We start from the raw sequence: 23,763 nt of genomic DNA, 5'->3' as shown, positions 1-23,763 counted from the left end.
TGCTTTCTTAACCAACTGTCCTGACCACTGTGTATGGTCCAGAAAACGCTGATTTTGGTCCCATCTAAACTTTTCTGAACATAAACTTTCCGTTCTGAGGCTCTATTTTGGGTATTGCCTCACTTGGTTTGACGCTCGGACAGAGAAGCGACGGGTACGAAAGGCCGCTAAGTGTCCCGATTTGCCTTCGTAACGTGACGCGGTCTTGACGTTTTGCTTAGGGAACTGAAATGGTGGGAATTACCCTAACATTCTTGAATGCAGCAAGAAAGTTTCCTCTTATACGCTTCGTTAATGATGTATGAAATCTAGTGGTGTGAGAAGATTCAAATACAAATGAAACAGTTGCTATTCATTTCGAGAATTCACTATTCGAAATGATGGGATATTCATTCCTGCACGATTATAAGGGACAACACCACCTTGGAAGTCTCTAGGATGTGATATTTCTTTCAGTGAGAACATTTTCGAATGCTTTTGCTGCACGATAGGCGCAGTTGCCGCGCAGTGGCGCCTGTTGCTAATCATATGAACAAGGTGGATGACTTCCTCGGAATATATTCCACTCTTGACATAGCAAAACGAAACACGGTGGACTTTAACGGGGACTTTAACGCGCCGCACCCCGGGTGGGGATATCGCAGAGGAACCGTCAAAGGACGGAATCCCTGGATAGACGTACAACAGGAGGGGCTCACACTTATTACGGATCCTCAACAACCCACATGCACGGGTAACAGCGTAAGCGTGGACACCACACCTGACCTCACGTTCACAAAGAATACACAGGGCCCCAAGTGGGCCAACACACAAGACGATTTGGGCAGTGACCACTTCATTATAGCCATGACAATACACACGGGACCCACAAAAAAGAAGGGTAGGAAATTGACGGTGGTGGATTGGGATATATTCAGACAGGCACAAGAACACAACAACGCAATTGCACACATCGATTGCGCAGAAATTATTACGGACATTCATAAATGGAGACAACATATACACAAGGCGGTAAAGCAGACTGCTCGAGAAATTCCCGAGGAAGCAGGGCTCGAAGCAGCCGACAGCAAACTCCTCCACCTGTGGGAGGCGCGCATTAGCCTACAGAGAGGGTGGAGGCGCCAGAGGCCGAATAGGACCCTGCGGCGGCTAGTAGCGCGTTTAGACAGGGGATTGAAGATCACGCGAACCGCTTTGGACCGAAAGCAATGGGAGTCTACATGCAACAGAATGGAGGGCCAGCTCTGACTGGGCAAAACGTGGAACTTCCTCCGATGTCTCTTAGACCCCGAGGGCAGCAGAACGACGCAAAGACAGAACCTCAACAAGATTACCCACATTTACGCGGGAACCGACGACGAACTCATTCGCGACATGCAGAACAGATACATAGGAAGCATTACGCGAGAACTACAGAATGCGTACACGGGCAGGGAAAACCCCGCATTGGACGAGTACATCACGGAGGCCGAGGTGAGGGCCGAAATACTCAGGCTACGCACAAAGTCGGCAGCGGGCCCAGATGGCATCACGAACAAGATTCACCGAAACCTAAATGACGAATCCATCGCGACAATAACAAAATACATGAACGAGTGCTGGGAGCGGGGCGCAATACCGCCGCAGTGGAAAACTGCGCACGTGGTGATGATCCCTAAACCCCTGAAAAAGTACTGATTGAGAGCTTCAGGTCTATCTCTCTAACCTCGTGCGTGGGGAAGCTGATGGAGCACGTCGTTCTCAATAAATTAAGCAACTACATGGAGGACAGAGGTCTCTATCCGCTCACGATGATCGGGTTCAGGCCGAAACTGTCCACGCAGGACGTCCTGTTCCAATTCAAACATCAAAACCTCGACTCGCGGGGCAGACGAACGGGACTGAAAGCCATCTTAGGGTTGGACCTCACCGAGGCCTTCGATAATGTTACGCACAAAGCGGTCCTAGGGAACTTCCAGAACCTGGGGGTGGGTCGCAAGGCCTACACCTACGTCCGGGACTTCCTCTCGAACCGCACAGCTCAAATCACGATAGGAGAAATCAAGTCGGATGACATAGAACTGGGTAGTAGGGGAACGCCGCAAGGCTCGTTATTGTCCCCCTTTCTCTTCAACGTGGCCATTATCGGCCTGCCGAAAATCCTCAGCAAGATCCGCGGCCTCAACCACAGCCTGTACGCCGACGACATAACGTTGTCGGTGACAGGCGGCTGCGAACGCCAAATCGAGGAAACCCTCCAACAGGCCACGGAGGCCGTCGAACGCTGCCTCTACTGCCGAAGAACATGCACCCGGAGCACCACAAGGAGCGACGACAAGCAAGGGCGCGCCACATTGAGTGCAAATACCATGACGTAGAGGACACGGCCTACGTAGACGCCGCGGAATACAGAGAGCGCAAAGAAATGTCCGTAGTAGCGGTAAACGCGGACGGAGAACCCTTCGCGAGCGGCACCGTGAGAACGGACAACGCCGAAGTTGCGGAGGAAGCCGCCATAGCATTACCGGTGGCCTCCACGAAATCGAGAGTTATCGTGACTCAAAAACTGCCGTTCACTATTTCGCGAAAGGACGCATCTCGCCAGAGGCACTCAAAGTTCTCAACAACAACAGCTACCGCCATCGCAGGACGATCCAAATTATTTGGGCTCCCGCGCACTACTCTCTCCCCGGCAACGAGGCGGCTCACAACGTAGCTCGAGGACGTACTCGCCGAGCAAGTGAGCCGGCCCAGCCGGGAACGAGAGGAGACCGCATGGTCAGCTACAAAGAAATAACCGATTACTATCGGCTGGGAAGGGCCCGGTACCCACCAGTTCATCCCGCGCTAACCAGGAAACAGGCGGTGGCTTGGCGCCTCCTGCAAACAAACATCTATCCAAACCCGGTGGCCTGCAGCAGATTCTATCCAGGGCAATACAACGATCAATGCAAATTATGTAAAGCTAGGGCGGATCTGCCACTTATTCTATGGGCATGCTCGAAGGCGGCAGTTAAGTTTGTTCTTTGTCCTTGAAGTGTGATTATCGGCGTTGATGAAGCAGGAAGCAGGTTGGAGGTAACAAAACTTGAGGATATATTGCAACGAAAATATTTACACAGACAAATGCAGAGTTAGCAAAACAACACTGATTCAAAACACACAAGTAAACAGCGCCTTACTCTTCTACTTTTCTTAAGTTAGAGCCTAGGACAACTGTCACTACATACGACCAACCGAGTCTCACTGTTCTACCACTAAGTTGTTACAGCCCAGACTAGCGTTGCATCGTACGGAGTCTTACTGATCTATCAGGTTTAGTGATTACAGCCTAGACTGAGGAACAAGCACCTCGTCTCAATTGTTATAGGTGACAGAGACAAAGAAAAAGGGCGGTAGGACCGTTTGCCCATCCCACGGAAGCAGTTGCCAATGAGAGCTGAAAGTTTGTTAAGCCCCAACCCAAAGGGATGGGCTTACAATTAAAAGTAAATATATTAGAAAACAACCATGTTTTCCTTCTTTCCGCAACTCCGTTTCCCTCTGCTATTTCCACGTGGTCAGTGACGGCCTCAGCCAACACGCCAGGCACGCACGATTTATTGCTCGGCCATCTCAAACCTCGGTGGCGTTTCTAGCCAGCAGGGGGCTCGGGGGCTGGTGTCACAACACTGCGTACCGCATTCCCCCCCTCAAGGTTTTTTCCGCGTGGGAAAATAATGACCATTGGCGGCATTCGGACCCGGTGTTTTCCAGACGACGTTCTTCGAACGCGATCCGCGCATGCGCACTGCGCCTCTACGGCGCGCACTGCAAGCTGACACTTGACACCACGCGGGCTTTTCTCAGCGCTCAACACAAGATACACGTGGTTGCCGCCCGGACGCGTAGGGGAGTGGACCCCCGCTCCGTACGCGCAACCGATGGTCAACAATGCTAGGCCATAAACCTCGGTGCCGTCTCTAGCCCTCAGGGGACTCAGAAGCCGGCGCCACAACACTGCGTACAGCCGTTCTACTCGAGGTTTGTGCGCGTTGACCTATTATGACCATCGGCGGAATGCCAACCCAGTGCGCGCAAGACCGTGTTCTCCGAATCCGTTCTCCGCATCCGCACCGCCCCCCCCCCCCCCCCCCCCCCCCGGCGCGCGCCGCGGCTCGTCACCCGACACCACGCGGGCCGTTCGACCCCTCAAAAACAGAAACGGTTGCTGCCCGGACGCGCCGGGGAGTGACCGCCTCCCTATTCGTAAAACAAGTGGGCAAGTTGCGGCACTGCGACAATATATACAAAAAATCATGCAGCCCTACACCGCCCATTCTGTATGTTCGATAGAAGCGCGGCCTAACAGCGGCTCCTTCCGAGGGCCGCAAAATTCAAAACCGGCAGCAGTGGGAGACCCTGCTGCTCAGCTCAGACCAGCAAGACCAGGTCTGGGCCGTCCAGCTAGCCGAGGCAGCCGCAGAGACCCAGGGGATCTCGGCCGTCTGCTAGGCGGAGGGAGGCTGCGTCCGCCCTCGTGAATTGCTGGCACCATTGAAGTTGTATCTCTCTCTCTCTCTCTGATTTATTCATAATGCCTTCCTTTAAGCAGCCTATACTCCAGTTTTTGTTTCCATTTCGGCAAAGCATTTCACTATTTACCCAATTTCACCACAATCTTTAAAGGCCCCATTACCAGGTGTGGCCATTATGATGATTATTATTATTATTATTATTATTATTATTATTATTATTATTAGTAGTAGTAGTAGTAGTAGTAGTAGTAGTAGTAGTAGTAGTAGTAGTAGTAGTATTTGTTTTGAAAACATATATACATGACAGGAAAGGGAAAGCAAGGAGCACGCTGGCAACGGCCACCTGAAGGGGCACAACGCCTGCCTATAGTCTTCGGAAAGGAGGAGACAGAAACATAGAAATGTAAGATAGGAAGTTGGAGAGGAAAGATGTGTATGAGCTCAGAAACGCAGTGCATAAACTGCGCGCTCACAATCGTGTCTGCTAAGAATTACATGCTATACGGGCCGCGGAAAGAGCTGGAATTTCAAACTAAACGCTGTTTGCCCTTCTCCTCGCGGGCGCCGCGCTCCAAGACGGGTGGATGACGTATATCAGCAAGTGCGCCTACGTACATGTATATGCAGTGACGTCGCTCATATTGACGCGTGATACTTCAATAATGATTCAAGGCAACATCTGTTATTTGTGTAATCTGTTGCTTTAATAGACGAATGAAAGTTTAGGGAAATAATAAAACACACAAACCGATCCGTCGCGGGCGCTAAGAACGGTGCTACGTCATTTTATACCGTGTTCCAGCGCGCGATCATGCTCTGTGATCCGCTTGCGCCTACCTCAGTGTTCGTGTAGCCCTTATACAGTTAGACAGGTGCTCTCGTGCACAGAGCGCAAGATCGTGCCCTGCGCGAAGCGAGACAAACACGAAAGCTCGCGCAGCAAGAAACGGAGAGGAAAAAAAAAGAAGGCGGGGCCCGTGCCGTATGCGTCACGTGATTGTCCAGCTTCGGCATGGGAGAACGCAGGGAAAGAATTTCGCTTGCGTTGGTTAGACGGGGCAAGGGGAGAGAGTGTCCTTGTTGGCGGTGACGCTCGCCTCCTCATGGGTTCGTTGCACTGAAATATTTCAATAAATCAATGGAACTTTAATTTCAAGAACAAACAAATATATTCAAATGTTTTTTGGACCGATAGCCTATAGGTGGCTAGTGGTCGGCCCAATACAATATACAACAAAATATGTGCAGGTCAGCTAAGAGGGGAAAAAACACGAAAAAAGCAGAAAGAAACATATATTCATACATATATGAATATACGCGTGTAAATAGACACTTATAATACATACATATATATTTTAACATACAATGAACATCAACTCAGGCATTTTCTCTCCAGATAGACGCAAGTTCACAGGTTTTGGATAGAGAAAAAAACATTACTTGCATGCCAGGCCGAAATCACGTCAGTTTTTATCTCAAGGGCGATCGTGTTACAAATTTTAGTTCCATTAAATTCTATTAGTATTTTCCCATAAACGTTGGGCCATATTGGCAGTTTAAGGTTACCGTATGAAGCAACGGAAAAAAGATCAACAGGAAGAGGTGAGTTTCTGTTAGTTATGTTATTGATTGAAACAGTAATCTTGTAGACGCGCAACACCAGAACTGAAAGAATGCGTTGTGATTGAAAATGTTACCAATAGGTCCATAATGGCTTATGACTCTCAATATTCGCTTTTGGGGTCGTTCTAGAGGTTTTATATAACTAGCGTACCCCATGTATTCAGGCAGCGACCTTTGTGACAGTGACATAATGAAAAGTATAGTGTACGAAGTATAGCTTGTGAAAAATATTGGCAAGCGTTTATCAGATTATAGCAGCTATTGGCTAATTTTGCGCATACATTCTGTACTTGGTCATGCCAGCTTGGGTTGGCCTCAAAAATGACCCCCAAGTATTTGAAAGAAGGGAATTGTTGAATAAGAATATTGTTCAATGATTGGTTAAGAAATGCAGCATCAATATGTTTTCAATAGGTGAAATACAACGTGTTTTGTTTTTCCACAGTTGATAGTCAACTGATTCTTGGTAAACCATACCGAAATTTTTGACAGGTCGCTCATCACGTCATTTTGGAGAGCTGTAAGGAGCGTCCTGTAAAAATTAAATGCGTTGTCGTCCGCGTACAGCAATGCCCTTGACCTCTGCAGTGTTTGTGGGACATCATTTAGAGAAAGAGAGAGCAATATATATATATATATATATATATATATATATATATATATATAGGGCTTAAAACTGAGCCCTGTGGTACCCCGCAGTTAATATTACTGCAGGATGAATTAAAGTTACTAAAGACTACCTTATGTTTACGTGCTGATAGATAACTCGAAAATACATCAAGTGAGTTATCTGTGATTCAATAGCTATGCATTTTTATTCCAGCAAAATCGAAAGACTAACCGCATCAAATGATTTTCAAACTTCTAAAAATACTGCTATTACTATGTTATTTTCATGCAGAGCGGAATTCATATATTGCGAAAGCATCGGCACAGCAGCAGAAGTGGACCTCTGGGCAACAAAACCAAGCTGCTGGGGAGAAAGAACATATGCAGCAAGTGCTTTGATTGCGACGAAATAAGTTTTTCAAATATAGTGTTGATACAACTGAGGACAGACATCGGTCTGTAGCCCTCTGGGACGTTCCGGTCAGCAGATTTGTCTACTGGTATTACTTTGGCTGTCTTAATTATATTAGGGTAAGTTTTAGAAGAAAATGCATGGTTAAATATCTGGCACAACGGACTACACAACACACCAATGTTAGTCTTTAAATTCCTCGAAAGTATGGCGTCATGGCCAGAGCGCCTTGTTCCCCGGTAACTTTTTGATAACCTATCCGATGTCACCCTCCGTTACGTCACGTAGATGAAAATTATCGGGCACAGTAGAGGGTGCATTTAAATTTGGTATATGAGTAGGGAACTTGCTCACAAAGCTGAGACAAATATTAGTAAAGTAGTAGTTAAAGTTGTCAGCCACTTCACATGTTGGATTATCAGGTATAATGCATTTTTTGTCGCCCATGCCAGAAATATCTTTAATAATTCGCCATATCTTTGTGTTGCCTTGATGTCTTTGAATTCCGTTGGTATAGTAGAAGCTTTTTGATTTTCTCATTATTTCTCATGACAATTTTGTTATCATCAGCAACTGATTTATTTCTGTAAAACCTCAAATTTTGATGGTAGTATTCATTGCTCCCGTGTTTTTTTTTTTTCTATTTATCGTAATACAAATCTTTTAGTTTCAAGACATCGAGTATATTTCTATTCATCCATGGGTACATGGCATGCTCACAATTTCGGCGTGAACAGCGGCGCGTTGACCTCTCGATGGCGTCCATAGTGCATTCAACCAAGTTTTCACACCCGACATGCACGTCATCATCATGAGGGCTTCAAAGTTTGTAGCCTGAAGTAATCTTTCCACGCAGTAATAGTGTACTCATTTGATGGCAGGTACGCAAGAAGAGAAAATATCTTTTTGAGCTAAAACTAGAAAAGTAGGATTGTGGTCCGCAGTAGCAACAATGTGTACACCAGCCGATACATTTAAGTCAGCATTGGCTATTACTGATCGGCTGTTAATGAACCGATTTGAATCATTCTTGTGGTAGAACGCTCCCAAGAGGGTCCGTAACAACTTCCAGTGTATAAGCAAAATTTCATATGTGGCCTGGTGAGGGTCCTTGAAGCAATATACGGTACTGTAGCGAATCACTTCTGTCCTTCAATTATTACGACACTCTACTTCTATTTCGCGACCTCCTGTTGCATTACCTCGTTACATTCACTGGGATGGTGCACCGCAAGACTGTATTTATACCGTTAGCAATTAACACAAATACTTAAGGAAAACATCACCGTTACTGTGGTGCTCCGTGTAAAGTCCGTGTGTGGCCTACGCACGGCATGCTGCGGGTACAATGGTAAGAGCCGAGAGGGGTGATCTGAGCAGGGTGATGGATTGATGCGCGCTGCCTTCCGTGCGTATTTGTTTGAGATCGCGTGATCTTGCGCGCGATGAGGGGGGGGGGGGCGGAAGAGATTCCGCATATTCTCTTCTAGCCTGACTGGTTGCGCAAGACTGTGATTGTAGAGCATAAGCTGCGGCCGACGCTCTTTGTGTTGGCGGTAATCTGGGGTGAGCGCCACATATGTTTGGGTGTGAACCTTGGTGGAACATCTTTTCTTGTGTTTAGTGCAGACAGCCAAGGAGACCTACACAAGAAGAGAGACGCTTGTGTTTGTTTTATTGCGATAGCAATTATATGGACACTTAAACCGGATTTCTGCAGTCGCCGTCGTCGTCGGCGTCGCCGTGAGGTTCCGTATAGATTCCAAGGCCGATAAAATCGTCGCCGCGCGCCGTATGCGCGAGCGAAAGCGCGCGGGGGACGCGCGCTATCACGGAGGGCGAACTCCCCCGCGCGCTATCATGGAGAGCGAACGCTCGGCGGAAAGCAAACGCGACCGTCGCGTGGGAGTATGGGAGGGAGGGAGGCGGGGCGGCGCTGTGCTCCGGCACCACGGTGTAAGATATATACTCCATACTCCGTGTCCGGCACCAAAGGCGTATCTTGCCACTCAATCTCCCACGCGAAAGCAACAAAGCGGGAAGAGGGGGGGGGGGGGGGCGGCTTCTCCTCTGCCAACAACATCTCCTTCGCAGTTTGCCCGGTGGTGCCCGTCGCCGGCACCGTCTCTTATCTCCACACGGCTCTCGTTTCCGTTGAAGCGATAGACCGCGCGAACCTGCGCTTGCTGCCAGCGTTTTGACAGTCGTTGGCTGCGGTCATTCAGCGCGAACCTTTCATGTTTGCTTGTGCGCGCTGACACCACGATTGTTCATTCAGTTAGTAAGCCAATGTGTCCAAGTTTATGCAGCCGATAAAACGGTCCCTACTCCGAATAGCTCTCTACTAATGTGCTATCGCAATCGATGCTTCGCCTTTCGGGCGAAACGGTGACATTTTTTTTCTGCTGCCCATTTTTATTTTGAAGTTTCTACGCTAAATAGTAGAAAAAGGATAAGTCTTATCTGGGATTCCTTGTAGTTTCCTGAGCTTTTTCTTTCCTTTAGCGCCTAGTGTCGGAGGTCGCGCATTCTGAGTTGCGGAGCCGCAGCACCGTTGAAATGATGAAATGTGAGGCAGAACGAAACTTTCTCTCCAGGCTTCTGCCGTTTGTCATCACCCCAACGTTGAAACAGCAATTGCTTGGTGTCATTGAGTGTGATCTTTTTATGTATGCCTGTGCACGCGTTACACCACGCCAATCTTTAATGCAATATAAACGGGGGCTTATAAATCTGCATATCTGCTTTCTTTTCTTTGTGCAATACATTGCTATCGTGCTCAATGCTTCGCGCCATTCGGACGAAACTTCGGAATTTTGTAAACACTTATGGTGTTTTCTTCTGTGGTTACCAGGCATAGCTGATTCTTCTATCATTGAACAGCGGCTAGCATTTCGCCACTTCGAAAAAAATTCGACAAAGCTGTCCAGCCTGTGAAATAAGCGTTCTCGGGCTACAAAGAAACCACAATTAAAGACGCTACGTCTACACTACGTGTCATTTGTGCGACAAAGATGTAGGTATTTTGGCGTTGAGAGTAAGTGTTTGCGGACACTTCAACAGCACATGTTTTCCATTGTGAAACAAGTGCGTATTTACAAATGCGCTGAATGGGATCTCGAAGTGGTAGATCAAACATATTTGTGTTGGTTGTGACAGAACCTAATGTTCGGGTGCTGAAGATGGCTTTGTTTATTATTGCGATAGCAATTATATGGACACACCAAAGCTGATTTCTGCAGTCGTCGTCGTCATCGCCGTGAGGTTCCGTTTGACGTCAACGGCGATGAAATCGTCGCCGCGCTCCGGACGCTGTATGTGCGAGTGAAAGGGCGCGAGGGACGCGCGCTTTCACGGAGAGGCAATGCACGTCGGAGAGCAAACGCGCGTTCTGCGCCGTGCTCCCTGAAGGGCTGCAGAATTAAGCGTCTCTTTCTTCCTTTCCATATATAGAGAGCAAACGCAACTTTTTCCGTCGCGCGAAAGGCTGTGGGGGGACGGGAGGGAGGGAGGGGAGGCAACGTTTACCTGCGGCACCAAATACGTAGTTATATAAAAACGCCGTACGCGTTCCGTGTGAACGCGGGCAAAACGGCGACGGCGTGGACAACAGTTCTGCGCGTTGCTGGTGCTGCTGCATGTCCAAGTTTACACAGCTGATAAAACTACTATCCTTACTCCGTATAGCTCTCTACTAATTTGCTATCGCAATTGGTGCTTCGCCTTTCGGGTGAAACTGCGTCAATTTTTTTTTATTGCTTTGAGATAACAACTCCGTAACGAGGCTAAAAAGGAGAGATCTATCGTCACAGTGCACTGAGGTCTTTGTTTCGTAATTGACTACTGCACTGTTTGTTCAGTTTTACCTAAAAGTAATGTTTGGACGTGCAATAAAAAAGCTTGCAATTAGCTTTCTTGCCTTTCTTTTCCTACACATGCGTTGCTGATGAACCAGTAGATTAGTTAATATCTCTGGTATTGGTGTATAACGATCCAAACGAGGCCCCTCTTTTACTTTAGTGGCAGCGCACTGGGCTGCTACGCAGTAGGTTCAGGACAGGATCCATGTGTGAATGGACATTTCGCACAGCATACTGCTTGCATTCACTGCAGTAGATCCGTATGAGGCGGGCACACGGGACTACGACGACAGTACAATTCGCAGGTCTTGTGTCGAATACGATTATTTATTTACACCATGAAACAGTACTACATAAGTAAAACTTTGTTTCATTTCTCTGACCCGCCATTTCACTATTTCATTTCTGGCAGGATTGAAGTGTGGTGGGCACGAAGGGGCGCATGCTGTGCCTGGCCTTGTTACTACCAGCCGTGGCCGCCATAGCCGCCACCGCCTCCTCCTCCCCCTCCGCCACCGCCATAACCTCCACCGTGTCCATGAATCACGATGACCTTGCCGTATCCTCCGTGGCCACCGTATCCACCGCCGCCGCCACCACCGCCACCACCACCGTAGCCTCCGTAGTGGTGACCCGCATCCACAGTAGACGCAGCAAGTACAACGGCCAGCAGCAGCACGCCAACCTGTTTTGTAAGAGAGAAGAAAAGTGCGCATATTGTCAAAAATACCGAAGTAAAACTACGTGCGAAGCCAGCAGGATTCTTGTCACTACGTGAACCTGATGGTTATCCATAGTTCATCAGTATGCCGCATACTCAAGGAATTTTCACCCCTTTTCTCTCCAAGCAGTGTCAGGCTAGAGGACAGTTAGTAGAGGTCCATTTTCCTGCGTTTTCTGTACGTCTCTAAAGTACGAGGAAGGCTGCCGGAATTCACAAAAACGCGACCGAGAAGCAGCCTGAATTTTGTTCAGTGTGGCGGCTTGCATTTGTCAAATTATTTCCGTGGGAATGCGAAATAATGACATCTTTATGGATTAAAAAGGATGCCCCGTGTTGCAGAAAATTCGGCGTCGGTGTCGGCGGCAGTGTGGATGTCGGCGTCCGTGAAGGAAAAATTCTTCCGCAACCACCGCATCCTCAAGGCGTTATCGCAGAAAATCATTCCGAACCATCCCGACCGCGCAGGCCCTCCGTTGTGGTGCAAGGTGTTAGTGAACAAAAATTGAATTTCTCACAGTGGTATCCGTCAGGAAAATGGTAAAGTGCAACTTAAGCACAACCTACAAGCATGGTGGCGTCGGATTGTTATTTCAATGTACGAGAAAACCTAATTCTGTTACGAGGAAACGCAGACACAAACCTCTTTTGCCAGCATTTCTACCATAAAAACACTGGCTCACTCGAGTAGCCTACTTGCGAAAATCTTATCCAGATGGCGCTGGCATCCTCGGCAGGTCAAATGGGGAGTTGGCCTGCCAAATACGTTTTGGACACGCGCGTGCGTCGGGGCAATAGCAAACAATTAATAAAATAATAAAAAGGTCCTAGGGCCTTCACATTTTAATATAAGACCACATATATTGCCCCTAAAAAAACGACTTCCTAGCAATAAATTTCTGTTGAAAAGTGAAGCCGACTTTAAGGTGATCGGTGTACTAACGCGTTCTACTCTTTAAGGCGAAGCTTACGTGTCCCCCAATTCACTTTTCAATTGAAAATAAGCCATTCGCTGTCTCGTATGAGGCATAGAAAGTTAAGAAAGTTGCAAGCTAGGGTTCATTTTCTCAAACAACATTTGGCAAAAAGAGACATGGTTGTGAAGGCATGAGCGGAGGAACATTGCCTACTCAAGAATCTTTAACGTTTAGACAACACGACACGAAAGCTCGTACAATACGTCTTATAAATTGGTAATTGTGAAGCCAGGAATGAATTCTTTGACCTCTGGCTATGCAAGCAAGAAAGTCTAAGGCAAGAGCGCCTTAGCGGCTGATAATGTTGTAACAATAGGTGCGATAACAACCTATAAGCCACTAATCTGACACGACAATTGGTTGCACAAGTTTAACAATTCGATGACACAGAATGCGTATCGTGCATTAGTACAATATCGGAAGCATCCATTAAGTGGGAGTGACTTGGAATGCTTTTGCCAAACTTGCGGTGGCCTTTTTTTTCAAGGGTACAGATTACAACGCTAACAATATACAAGACTTATCTTTGGCAGTTTGCAATAACTATTAAACTGCTACTTTTTTCCCATGTTACTGTAGCTGTGTTTTGACAAAACAACGTTGGAATATTTTTTGTGCATAAATCATCGAGGATCGAGACTATGCTATAAATTTAGGATGCACATGCATACGATTTTCATCGTCATGATCATCATCATAAGGCCCATTCATCCGTACCAACTAGCTCGCACCCAAACCCTTCTGAGTCATCATAAGGCTGCTTTTTTATGTCTGTGTTTCGGCGAATGCCGCAAGGCCATCGCAAAATAACCACATTTTACGTCAGCCGAGTACGATACCTCCATTTATATTTTTCATCGACATGAGCCAATACTCTGGTTAGTAAGCACTATCGATAGTTCCAACTTTCCATACTGCCATCTGTGAAGTGAGGTGACCCTTAACTTAGACATATTTAGGAAGTTCAATACTTACCAATGTCTTCATTCTGAGACGAAGCTGTCCGGGGTCTTCCTTGTCCGGTACTGCAAGGATCAGCTCATTGCTGACTCCGGCGAGCCGCATTTCTTATATACCCCAGCGTCGCAGATGACAAATGGTAACTAAACCAGCACACGTCTGACAGATCAAGAGTAAAAATGCCCTTACCTAACACCACGCTTCTTACTAGACCACCTTCACTCTTTTTTTGAAGGCGCCCAAGCGAAACAAATCATCGGTTGGCTCGGGGAATCGCCACAAGCTCCCTTGTACCCTGAAGGCAATTGGCAGTGCGGGCGCCGTTACGAGCATGCTACTCTCTCCGCTTCATTGAACATGACATCACACTATATGTTCTTCTTGGTATTTTTCGCAGTTATATAATATTGGTCTCTATGCGCTGAAAGGAATTTTCGCATCCGTTGTACCTCATTCATAGAATCGAGCACAACCTTCCGAAATGCAAAAAAGTGCACACGATTTGACATGTTTTATCTTGTGTAGAACTTTTGTATGGCGGTACAGTACTTCCTACTATGGTGTCAAGTCACAGCTCCCTCCTGTCGCCACTACGACCCCGTAACGCGAGTGACCTACACGACGACCACCGAAAGACTTCGCATAGCGATATCGAGGCAATAGACGCTCGTGATAGTGAATTGCACTGCGCAGCGTCAGACGGTATCGTTATATTTCCGGCTAGGCGTAAAATGTTTGTTATTTGTTCGTAAATGTGATGTGCCACCCAAAACTTTGCGGCTGATAAATGCCATTTTTCCGGGTCCATGCTCCCATCACTGTGTTCTGAGCTCCAGGACTTCCAGCTCCACCAAAAGCTGATCGCACTGAAGCTAGTTGGTTTCGCATACATGCCAAGTCCCCTCCGCTGGTCCAGATGCAGGCACAATATGCTGCTATATGTGCGGCGTAGGCTGCAGCTTAGCGCAGGAGGTGCCTAGACGTGGCGCTGCGAAATCAGGAGACTGAGGCTAAGCGACAACATTGACAACAATTTGCAGTTTGAACGCGTCAAGCGGACGCACACATCGCGCCCACTGTGGCGATGCCGCAGTACGCGAACGCGAGGGCCAGACAAGGTGAGGGCCGACAAGACCATGCAGTTGTAACCGATGCTGCTCGCGGTCATCGAGTTCTCTCCGTTTGTGTGTATACGCATGCCACACCCCTCGTGTTTACTAAGTCGACTTATGTTTACTGCAGTTCATACTGCCACTACAGCTACAAGCCTTACACTTCGTGTAATATTTCAAAATGTTGCTATCGCATTCATTGCTTCGCCCTTATGGCGAAACTGTGGTTTCCTTTTAATAAAAAAGTCAATTAAATTGACCAGTGATCGGTTTGGATCAGAGAACGCGTAGCACGGAAGCCCCATAATATATTCATTACGCCGTCCACGCTTTTCCTCCACAACGGCATGCCTCATAAACACATAGTATTATTGGCATGCAAAACCCAAGAAATTATTTTAAGTGATTTAACCGGTCATAATAAGTCAAAATGGCGACCGATCCCAAAAATAGTGCAGTGTATAAATGTGAGGCGATCCCGAAGATAGTCCATTATAAAATTGTGGACCGATCCCGGAAGTAGTGCAGGCAACAAATTTTAGAGTCCTGCACTGCTCCTACTCCCATCAGGCGAGGGTTCACGCGATTGAGTGTTGTGCGCAATGACTGCGCCCCTTTTTGATCCCAAAGTCGCTCAGGCAGCCTTTGACTTTCATCTACTGCAACCGGATGTTGAATCGTCTTCAACATTTATTATTTTGCTTTCTCGTGGATAATGTCATGCAGGCCTGTATCGCAGCATTCCTTCACACATTGTTATCGTTGACCGTTTACGGGCCCTGAATTGCGGCTACGTTATGTGAATGACTTTGTGCTCCAAGCATCTGTCTCACTTAACTTGCCAGCAATATCGTTGGTGGGCAAACTTATGTAGTGGCTTTATGAAGTTTTATGCCCAGTCCAAAGGAAGTCCTCATCACGCGCCTTTAATAATTTCCTTCATAAGAAGCGTATCGTGCAGCGTAGTCGCGTCTCTTTCGCATGCGCGATTTTGCCCTTAACACGGACAATGAGCTAGCTTTACTTGTCTGTTCTTTAACCTATAGCAGGCACCCGAAGCGAACAAAGGAAAGAAACAAACAGACAATAAATAGAAAAACAAATACGGCGCGTAATTGCTAAATCAGGTTCGGAGTAGTAACATTTTTTTCTTGGAATCTAACATTTACAGAATATTATCTTGATTTGTATCATGTCAACCAAGTGTCCACGTGCGTCATTGCGTTGCTTTGAATGCAGAATATTTAAAGGAGAAATTGTAGAGCGTGTTGAGATCTATCCGAAACATTTCTATCCCCAATGATATGACAGCTACTGTGTTTAAAATTTTTGCAGGTTGGCAAGAAATAGCGCGAGATGTGAAGAAAGGTACCAGGTGACTAGGCGCTTACACGCCGCGACATTAGCAGCTCCGAAATATGCTACGCACAAATGATCTATGATGCACCTAGCGCGCTGACATGAACAGGCCTTGATCAACGGAGACGTAACGAATACAGTGGTCCTGGTTTCCTCTTTCGCCAAGATATCTTGTCTGCTGAAGCAGTGAAGCAAACGGACCCGCGTGATATGCTTTAAATAACGCTTGGTAATTCTTGAAGTCGACTTAGTGTTTTTGCTGTTTACAGACAGCGCCAAGTTTGAGGAAGTTTGGGCGGCACTTGACGATGTTTCGGAGATTGTGGGTGTTGCCATCCCCTATAATTCCAGCTCGCGGCCTGTTTATGCGTTCGGTCTGTGTGCTGTATCGATAATCCTTTGGCAGCATTATTGAGGGGACTAATGTAGCCACGCGCAAGCTCGCAGCCTGTTGGTACTTTCTCAAATATCGTGCAGTTTCTTCGCTAGTCGGAACAATTAAGACCACAGCAGCTGTTATAAAGTAAATAAGTTATTCGGATATTTGTCAATAGGTTATACAAATTCTCTATTGAAAATTTTGCATTAAAAGCAATACTCGAGTAGCGGTAAATAATTATTGGCTAATGATTACCTAAGCCAATTGAAAAAATACTATGAGTTGCATAAAAATATCGTGAGCGATACCAAGTTAGGCGCATTTTCCTAACGCACACGCGGATTTGGACAGTTTGGCATGGGTTAAATGACAGCGCAATTTGTAGCTTTTTCGCTGAGTGTACTGTATTTGCTTTAGTGCTTGTTTCCTGTCATATAGCTTAGTTAGTGTAGCTATGTTGTCGCTTAGCCTCGGTCTCCTGATTTCTCAGTGCCACGTCTAGGCTCCTCCTGCGCTAAGCTGCAGCCTATGTGTGTGCCTTGCCATATGCGCGTAATGTGACGTGCGTGTTTTTAGCGCGTTGCCCTGCCTACACTTACAGAGTGAACCAACTAGCCCTACCAAAAGCTTTACGGACACTCGAGTCTGTCGCCTTCGTGTAGTCCAGAAAAGCTCGTGCGGCTTCCTGTGCCGAGGAGCTGTGTGGCCAGGCTCCCAGGATCTTTGATTCTGCGAAAGGGCCGATCGTCCTGTCCACCGAAGGCTCACTGACATTGTTCGTCGAATCTGGAGCAGTGGCAGAGTAGATGACCTTCACATTCGCGCTTAGTGTACACAGGTGATTCAGCTATTCCAGTGCAATAGCTGCAAGAGCTAGTGGAGGCTACACCTTTGAGTGCGCTGCAGGGAATGCCGGGAGGTCAGAATTCTATCGGTAGCGTTCCTCTGCAACCTGTCTCGCATATCGTCTGGTTCTTCACAACAAGACCGCATCGATAAACACAGTACCTATTGACACCCTCAGCCGGTCGCTGTTACGCTTCGCTGCGTCTCTGGAAACACGTTGGGCGGTTAAGCGCGGCGCACCGCCGATGCCTGTTCGCTCTCCAGCTGGAATGTAGGACGCGCTCCAGTTTCTTTACGATAGCTGTCTCGAGGGTATGAGAGACATCGGCCAGTACTCCGTGTGAAGTACAATTCTTAACAAGTCTCGACACGGTTCTGTCAAGTTGAGAACCTTGCGTAAGTGCTGCGGGATGAAGTGCATATAAAACACACGCACACACACACACACACACACACACACACACACACACACAAAGTGTCCTGGTTTGAGGAGACAGCTAGCAGCATAAAGAGTGCCATTCATAAAGCATAAGAGCAGCATAAAGAGCGCCAACATGTTCATCTTTGATATAAAGACCCTTCTTTATTTCAGAACGAACGTCCATCTAACGAGTTTGGGTAATTCAAATCACGATGAACGTGTCGTTGGAGACCCTGACCTGAACTTCACTAAAAGCGACGTTTTTCACGCAGGATATATAACCCCACTTTTAAAATTGTTCATGCACTTGTTTCAATAAACGTAATTGCAAGGCTGTAAAAGGGGCGTAGCATTGAGTTTTACAGAACGCTAGGTGGGTAAGTGCGCGAATAGGCCGGGGAATACTTCAAAGCTAAAATTCTGACGTCAGTTAGTTTACCGGTTTGCCTCCATGTTATTATCATACATGCAGACAGTTGGTTTCAGGCCAATTCTAAACTAATTACCTGCATTCACATTTTCCCAGAGCCACAAAGATATGTTATTGAGTATTAAAAAAACGATAAGCAATTTCTCTTATCAATTCGCAAAAGCTCAGCCAGAACGTAGCAGCGCTAACTCTCTAAGCATGCGCGCATGTACGCCACGGTTTAGCGTGGTCAATCAAGAAGGTTATATTTTTTTTGTGCAACCTCCTTGGGATACACTTATTTATTAAAGTCATGGTATTACTCGCAAGGGCCACCCTTTTAATCGCCGGCGCTGCAATCATCCTTGTGTAGAACGCTGGATCACGTGACATCGCTTAACCGCGGCGAGAGCGTGCGCGGTGATATGATCCTGCGATTTAGCAGGCAAATTTTATTTTCATGTTTCAGGAGGTTTCTTGCGCCGTAGAAGCTGTCACATATCAATCAATCAATCAATCAATCAACCAACTTTATTTCCTTTGGATAGGAGGAGTACGGGGACTAAAAGCTTGAGCCGCTTGACGAGTTCCCGCCGGCGTTACAGTTGGCAAAACAGCAGCATGGCGGTCAGTCATGAACGAAGAGTTCATATAGATCGACGAATATTACAGAACATCGAGCAACACAAAATTTTGTAACAAAGCGCGAAACAATAGAACCCATTTTCATAGGCTTGAAATGGCATGAACATGAAAAGCAGTGATCGACAAGAAGAGGGGCAAAAAAGTTGAAAGGATGTACTGTTCCTGAAAATAAATGGACTGGGCGAAGCGTTTAATGAGACATTTTTGATTACACGAAGGATCAAAATCTTCATGGTTTAAAAGTTTAGCAGGGAAGGTAGCTTGTAGGACAGAGATTGTTCATCATAAGTAGTTCTAGGGGTGGGTACAGTACACATTTCTTTGTGGCTTGTTAGACGAACACTTGTGCTTGCTTTTTACTTAGCAAGATTACTTATGGTATCGATAGCATACTTAACAAAACCTTTATAACACAACGTCAGCCTATAATTATATAAACAGAACACTGGAAGAATTTCGTACTTAGTAAAACGAAGTGTTGTAGAAGAAGCATAATGTACAGCAGCAATATGTCGTATGGCTCTTTTCTGCAGGAAATACAGCTTGCGCAAACTTGTTTCACCAGTAGTACACCATACTTTGCTGCAGTACTGAAAGAAAGAGGACACTAATGCATTGTAGATCATAATCTTCACATTTGTAGGAAGAATACATTGTGTACGTGCAAGGACACGAATGGCAGATGACATCTTTGAATGGAGATTTTCAACATGTACATTCATCTGGCATTGAATGAATTACAATGAATTGTAATTCATTCAATGCCGAAATAAAACCACTTCTGACTCTGACTCTGACTCCATGCAAGGTGCCTTGAAAAATGTACTCCAAGGGTTTTACCAGAATTCACCATCTCCAACTGCAGAGAGCCCAGAAATAACTTCACCTTCTTTGTCAGCGTTTTTCCTTTGGGCGTGTACAAAACAACTTGTGTTTTTGAAGAGTTTATTTTTAAAGAATTCACCGAGGCTCAGGCATCTAGGTCAGACATCGTTTTGCTAGCCATCGCTTCTATCTCTGTTTCCAAATTCCATGTAATAAAAACTGTCGTATCATCAGCATACGAGACGAATGTTACGTTGTCTGTGCAGTGTACAATGTCATTTATATAAATCAAAAATAAGAGTGGCCCTAGAATGCTTCTATGTAGCACACCAACAACGACCGGCTTCCTTGCTGACGTTTCGTTGTTTGTACTACGAATTGTGTCCTGTTTGAAGGATAGGATTCTAAAAGCACATGCGCTTTTTCACGCACACTATAGTTTTCTAATTTGCTAAGAAGGATGGTCAGATCAATTAAGTCCAATGCCTTGGAAAAATCGACGTATATGCCTAATGTATTTGATTACGACAGAATGCACTTATAATTATTTCTTTTTGAGTCAAGAGGCCTGTTTCGGAAGAGCGATGCATTCTAAACCCATGTTGAAAATCTTGAAACAAATTGGGGTGATTAAAAATGATAGCAATCTGATATGCATTATTTCTCAATACCTTTCGAAAACACTGGAATTATCGAAATAGGTCGATAGTTGTTTAGTGCCCCTTATCACCGTGACTGGGACAACGCGTGAAGTCTGCATCTGTTTAGGAAATATGCCTGTAGATAATATCAATTCCGTACAAATACGAAACCTATTAGCTGCATGGACTCCGAGCCTGAGCATCTTTTACCTCTTCTGCGTGTTGGCGTTCCCGATGGCTATGGTGGTCTTCGTCTATCGATATTGTTCGTAAACGTTACCTATTTTCGTGAAATAGTACTGACTATCGTATTATAGCCGAAAAAAGGTAGCTCGGGACCTTCTATAGGCTTCCTAATACGCTCATCTGGGATTATATCAAGTCAAAGCCGGAATTCATTCGTTTTTACGTCGGGTTGGTCGTTCAGAATGCATCGAGAAGGCCTGGTCTTTGCCACAGTAAACTGGGCAGACATTTTCGCGACAGCCTGAATGAGTTTAAACTCTTCTGTAAGGTCGCATGATTGTTTTGTATATAATTTCGCAGTGTCGCGAGTTGCCCACGTATTTTGTGTACGGAGCGGGGGTCCACTCCTCTACGCGTCCGAGTGGTGGCCGTCTCTGTAAGGCCAGCGTGATGTCGGGTGACGGGCCGCGGTGCGGATGCGCGGGAGAACGCTGGCTTGTGCGCACTGAGTCGGCATCTCGCCGACGGTCATAATAGGACCACACGGACGGTCCTTACGGGCCTTGTGTGGGACTGCTGTGCGCGGTGCTGTGGACTGGCTTCCGGGTCCTGTGCTGGCTACGGACGCCGCCGGGGTTTAGAGTGGCCACGTGTTGCGTGTACGTAGAGGGGGTTCACGCCCCCACGCGTCCGGGCGGCGGCCTCTTGGGCCTTGTCCTTGGAGCGCTGAGAAGGGCCCGCGTGGTGTCGAGTGACGGCTTACGGTACGCGCTGTGGAGGCGCGGAACTCATGCGAGGAACACGTTTGGAGAACAGGAAACACCGAGTTCGGATGCCACCGACGGTCATTATTTTTTTACACGCGGATAAACTTTGATTGAGAATGCGGGACGCGGTGTTGTCGCACCTGCTCCCGAGTCCTTTGTTGGCTAAAAACGCCACCGAGGTTTGAGATGGCCAAGATGTAAATCGGGTGCGTGCCTTGCGTGTTTCACTGAGGCCGTCACTGACTACGCGGCCGTAGGAAAGGAAAACGGAGTTCTAGGAAGAAGGAAAACAGTTTTGTTTTCCAAGTCGTTTACTTTTAACAGTAAGCTCATTCCTTTCGGATTGTGGCTTAACAAACGTTTGACTCTCATTGGCAATTGCATCTGGAGGCCGGGCCAGTGGCCCTAACACCTTTTTTTTCTTTGTCTGTTGGAGCTATAATAATATAGACGATATCCGGTGTCTCAGTCTGGGCTGAAATCAGGATAGCTGATGGATCGGTGAGGCTCCGAACAATGTGCGTTAAAGGTAGTCTGGGCTGTAATCAGATTTGCTGATAGATCAGTGAGGCGCTGTACAGTAGTCTGGGCTCTAACAGACATTGAGATAGTCGAAGATCGAGACATTGTTTCTCTATTGTTGTATTTGTAATGAAGTTGTTTTGTCTGCCATGTATCAGTATAGAAAAGTTTATTTATAAACATCTTGTTCATCTGGTCTGCCTCGCTGCCTGTCTACGTTTGATCATCACTGCCGATCACCACACGAGAGACTTCACGTTCCAGCAAAGAACGCAAAGAAGAACGAACCATCGGAACTTTTCGTCTTCCCCTCGGAATTTCTTTATCCGTTAGTTAACTTCTGAAAGAATGTCAGCGAACAAGACTCACATGGTTTACAGGTGGTGTTGCCGTTGAGCGCAGAGAAAAAATAAAAAAAAGCTTTGTGATGTGTTTTTCATAGTTTGTGGAAATAAAAATATCCTTGACACACGATACCAAACACCAGGGTGCGATCACTTTAATTCTACAGAACAAGATAAAGCTACAACTACTCCCCACATCACTTCGTAGTTCTGCGTTCTTTTTTGCTTTTAATTACCTTCTGGCGTCTGCCTATAGGTAAAAAAAAAGAAAACTACAGCAAGCTCATCGTCTGTGTTAAGTGCACTGCTGTGCATGCGAAATGAGACACGACTACGCTGCACAATTCGCTTACTATGAAGAAAATTAATAAAGGTGCGTGCTGATTACGAATGCCTTGTTTTGTACTAGCGATAGAACCTAATAACGTCTGTTACGCTCGACGACCTTCGCTTGTATCATTTATTCATTTTCATGTATACGGGCATAGGGAGACTGCAGAAAATTATCCGTATGTGTGTGGGCCCGGGAAGTGCGCACGCTATCGGCTAGCGGGATAGGTCGTTTGAAGGTGGTGGCGGGCGTCGCCTGGCCGATGGTCGTTGACCACATGTGCAGGATGTTTCGAACCGGCAAAGGCGACAAATGGGTTCCAACAAACGCTTCACTTGCCGTTCGTCACCGTTGTCGCCTCCACGGTGTCGGGAGAGCTGTACAAAAGATAAACAGGCGCGCGCCAGCAGCGCTCCTTGTGATGCTAATGGGCAGATGGGTGGAGAAATGGTATCTCGAAACGCCAGTTTCGAGATATTATTTGCTAAAGTGTGAGACGAAATACATGGGCGCCAAAGTGTGGGGCGATATACATGGGCGTTCCAGTTACTTTTGTGCCTCAATGTATAAAACAGCATATTGGTAAAAAAGTTAGTGGAACAACAGCGTATTTTTACAGCGAGTGGGATGGCGCATATCTCAAACTGGTGTGATTCTGGAAATTCTTTCCAAGTGTATACGCCTGACAATCTCACCGGCTACAATTCGTAAATTGCAAGATGTGTTGTAAAGTAATTAACTAAGACGATAATGAGTGAATTTTTGTTATTAGTAAAATATGTGTTCCGCTTTCTCGTGCTACTAATGTCCGCCTCTTCGAATAACCCAGCTCCACGATAAGAATTATCCTACTGCCACAGGAGATTTTTAAAAATTACGCAAAGCTTAATTTTAACACCCGGTATATCGAAAGTTGCATGTAAATAAAGCATGTAATACTATTATCGCTGATATATTCGCAACTGTACTACCCACGCACCTTACTTTGGTACCATTGTATAGAGGAACGAAGTCATTACTTTTTCATACATGAGTCACGTGCACAGATAACACCGTTATTCCGCCACGCATGACACAATAAGAACGAAATTTAGCCTCTCCCTTTCTGTTCAGGGAGGCAATGCTCGGCAGTACTTATGTCGACCCGAGCGGGAGTGGTCGCGTTTGAGAGAGCTCATTCAGCCATAGTAGGTATAATCTATCGAACTCAAAGCTGTGCATATCAGAACTTATAAGGTTTACAAGTGTGCAATTTGTGGCGGCACCATCAAAGCTGCCCTGCAAACCATCTGCTGCCAACACGATGAACGGGGCAGCC

General features: G+C 46.5%; 1 protein-coding gene across 1 annotated transcript; it reads right to left on the bottom strand.

Annotated features, from left to right (window-relative positions):
- Window positions 1-11,463: 11,463 nt before the first annotated feature.
- Window positions 11,464-13,763, bottom strand: LOC119454395 (uncharacterized). Its single transcript, XM_037716343.1, has 2 exons — window positions 13,674-13,763; window positions 11,464-11,685 (listed from the first exon to the last, which is right to left on the bottom strand). Exons 1-2 carry the CDS (start codon window positions 13,761-13,763, stop codon window positions 11,464-11,466), a joined length of 312 nt encoding a protein of 103 aa, XP_037572271.1.
- Window positions 13,764-23,763: the final 10,000 nt, after the last annotated feature.

The sequence above is a fragment of the Dermacentor silvarum genome, chromosome 5 (genome assembly GCF_013339745.2).
Source record: "Dermacentor silvarum isolate Dsil-2018 chromosome 5, BIME_Dsil_1.4, whole genome shotgun sequence".
Taxonomy (NCBI): Eukaryota; Metazoa; Arthropoda; class Arachnida; order Ixodida; family Ixodidae; genus Dermacentor; species Dermacentor silvarum.
This window is presented reverse-complemented; position numbering and strand designations above follow the sequence as displayed.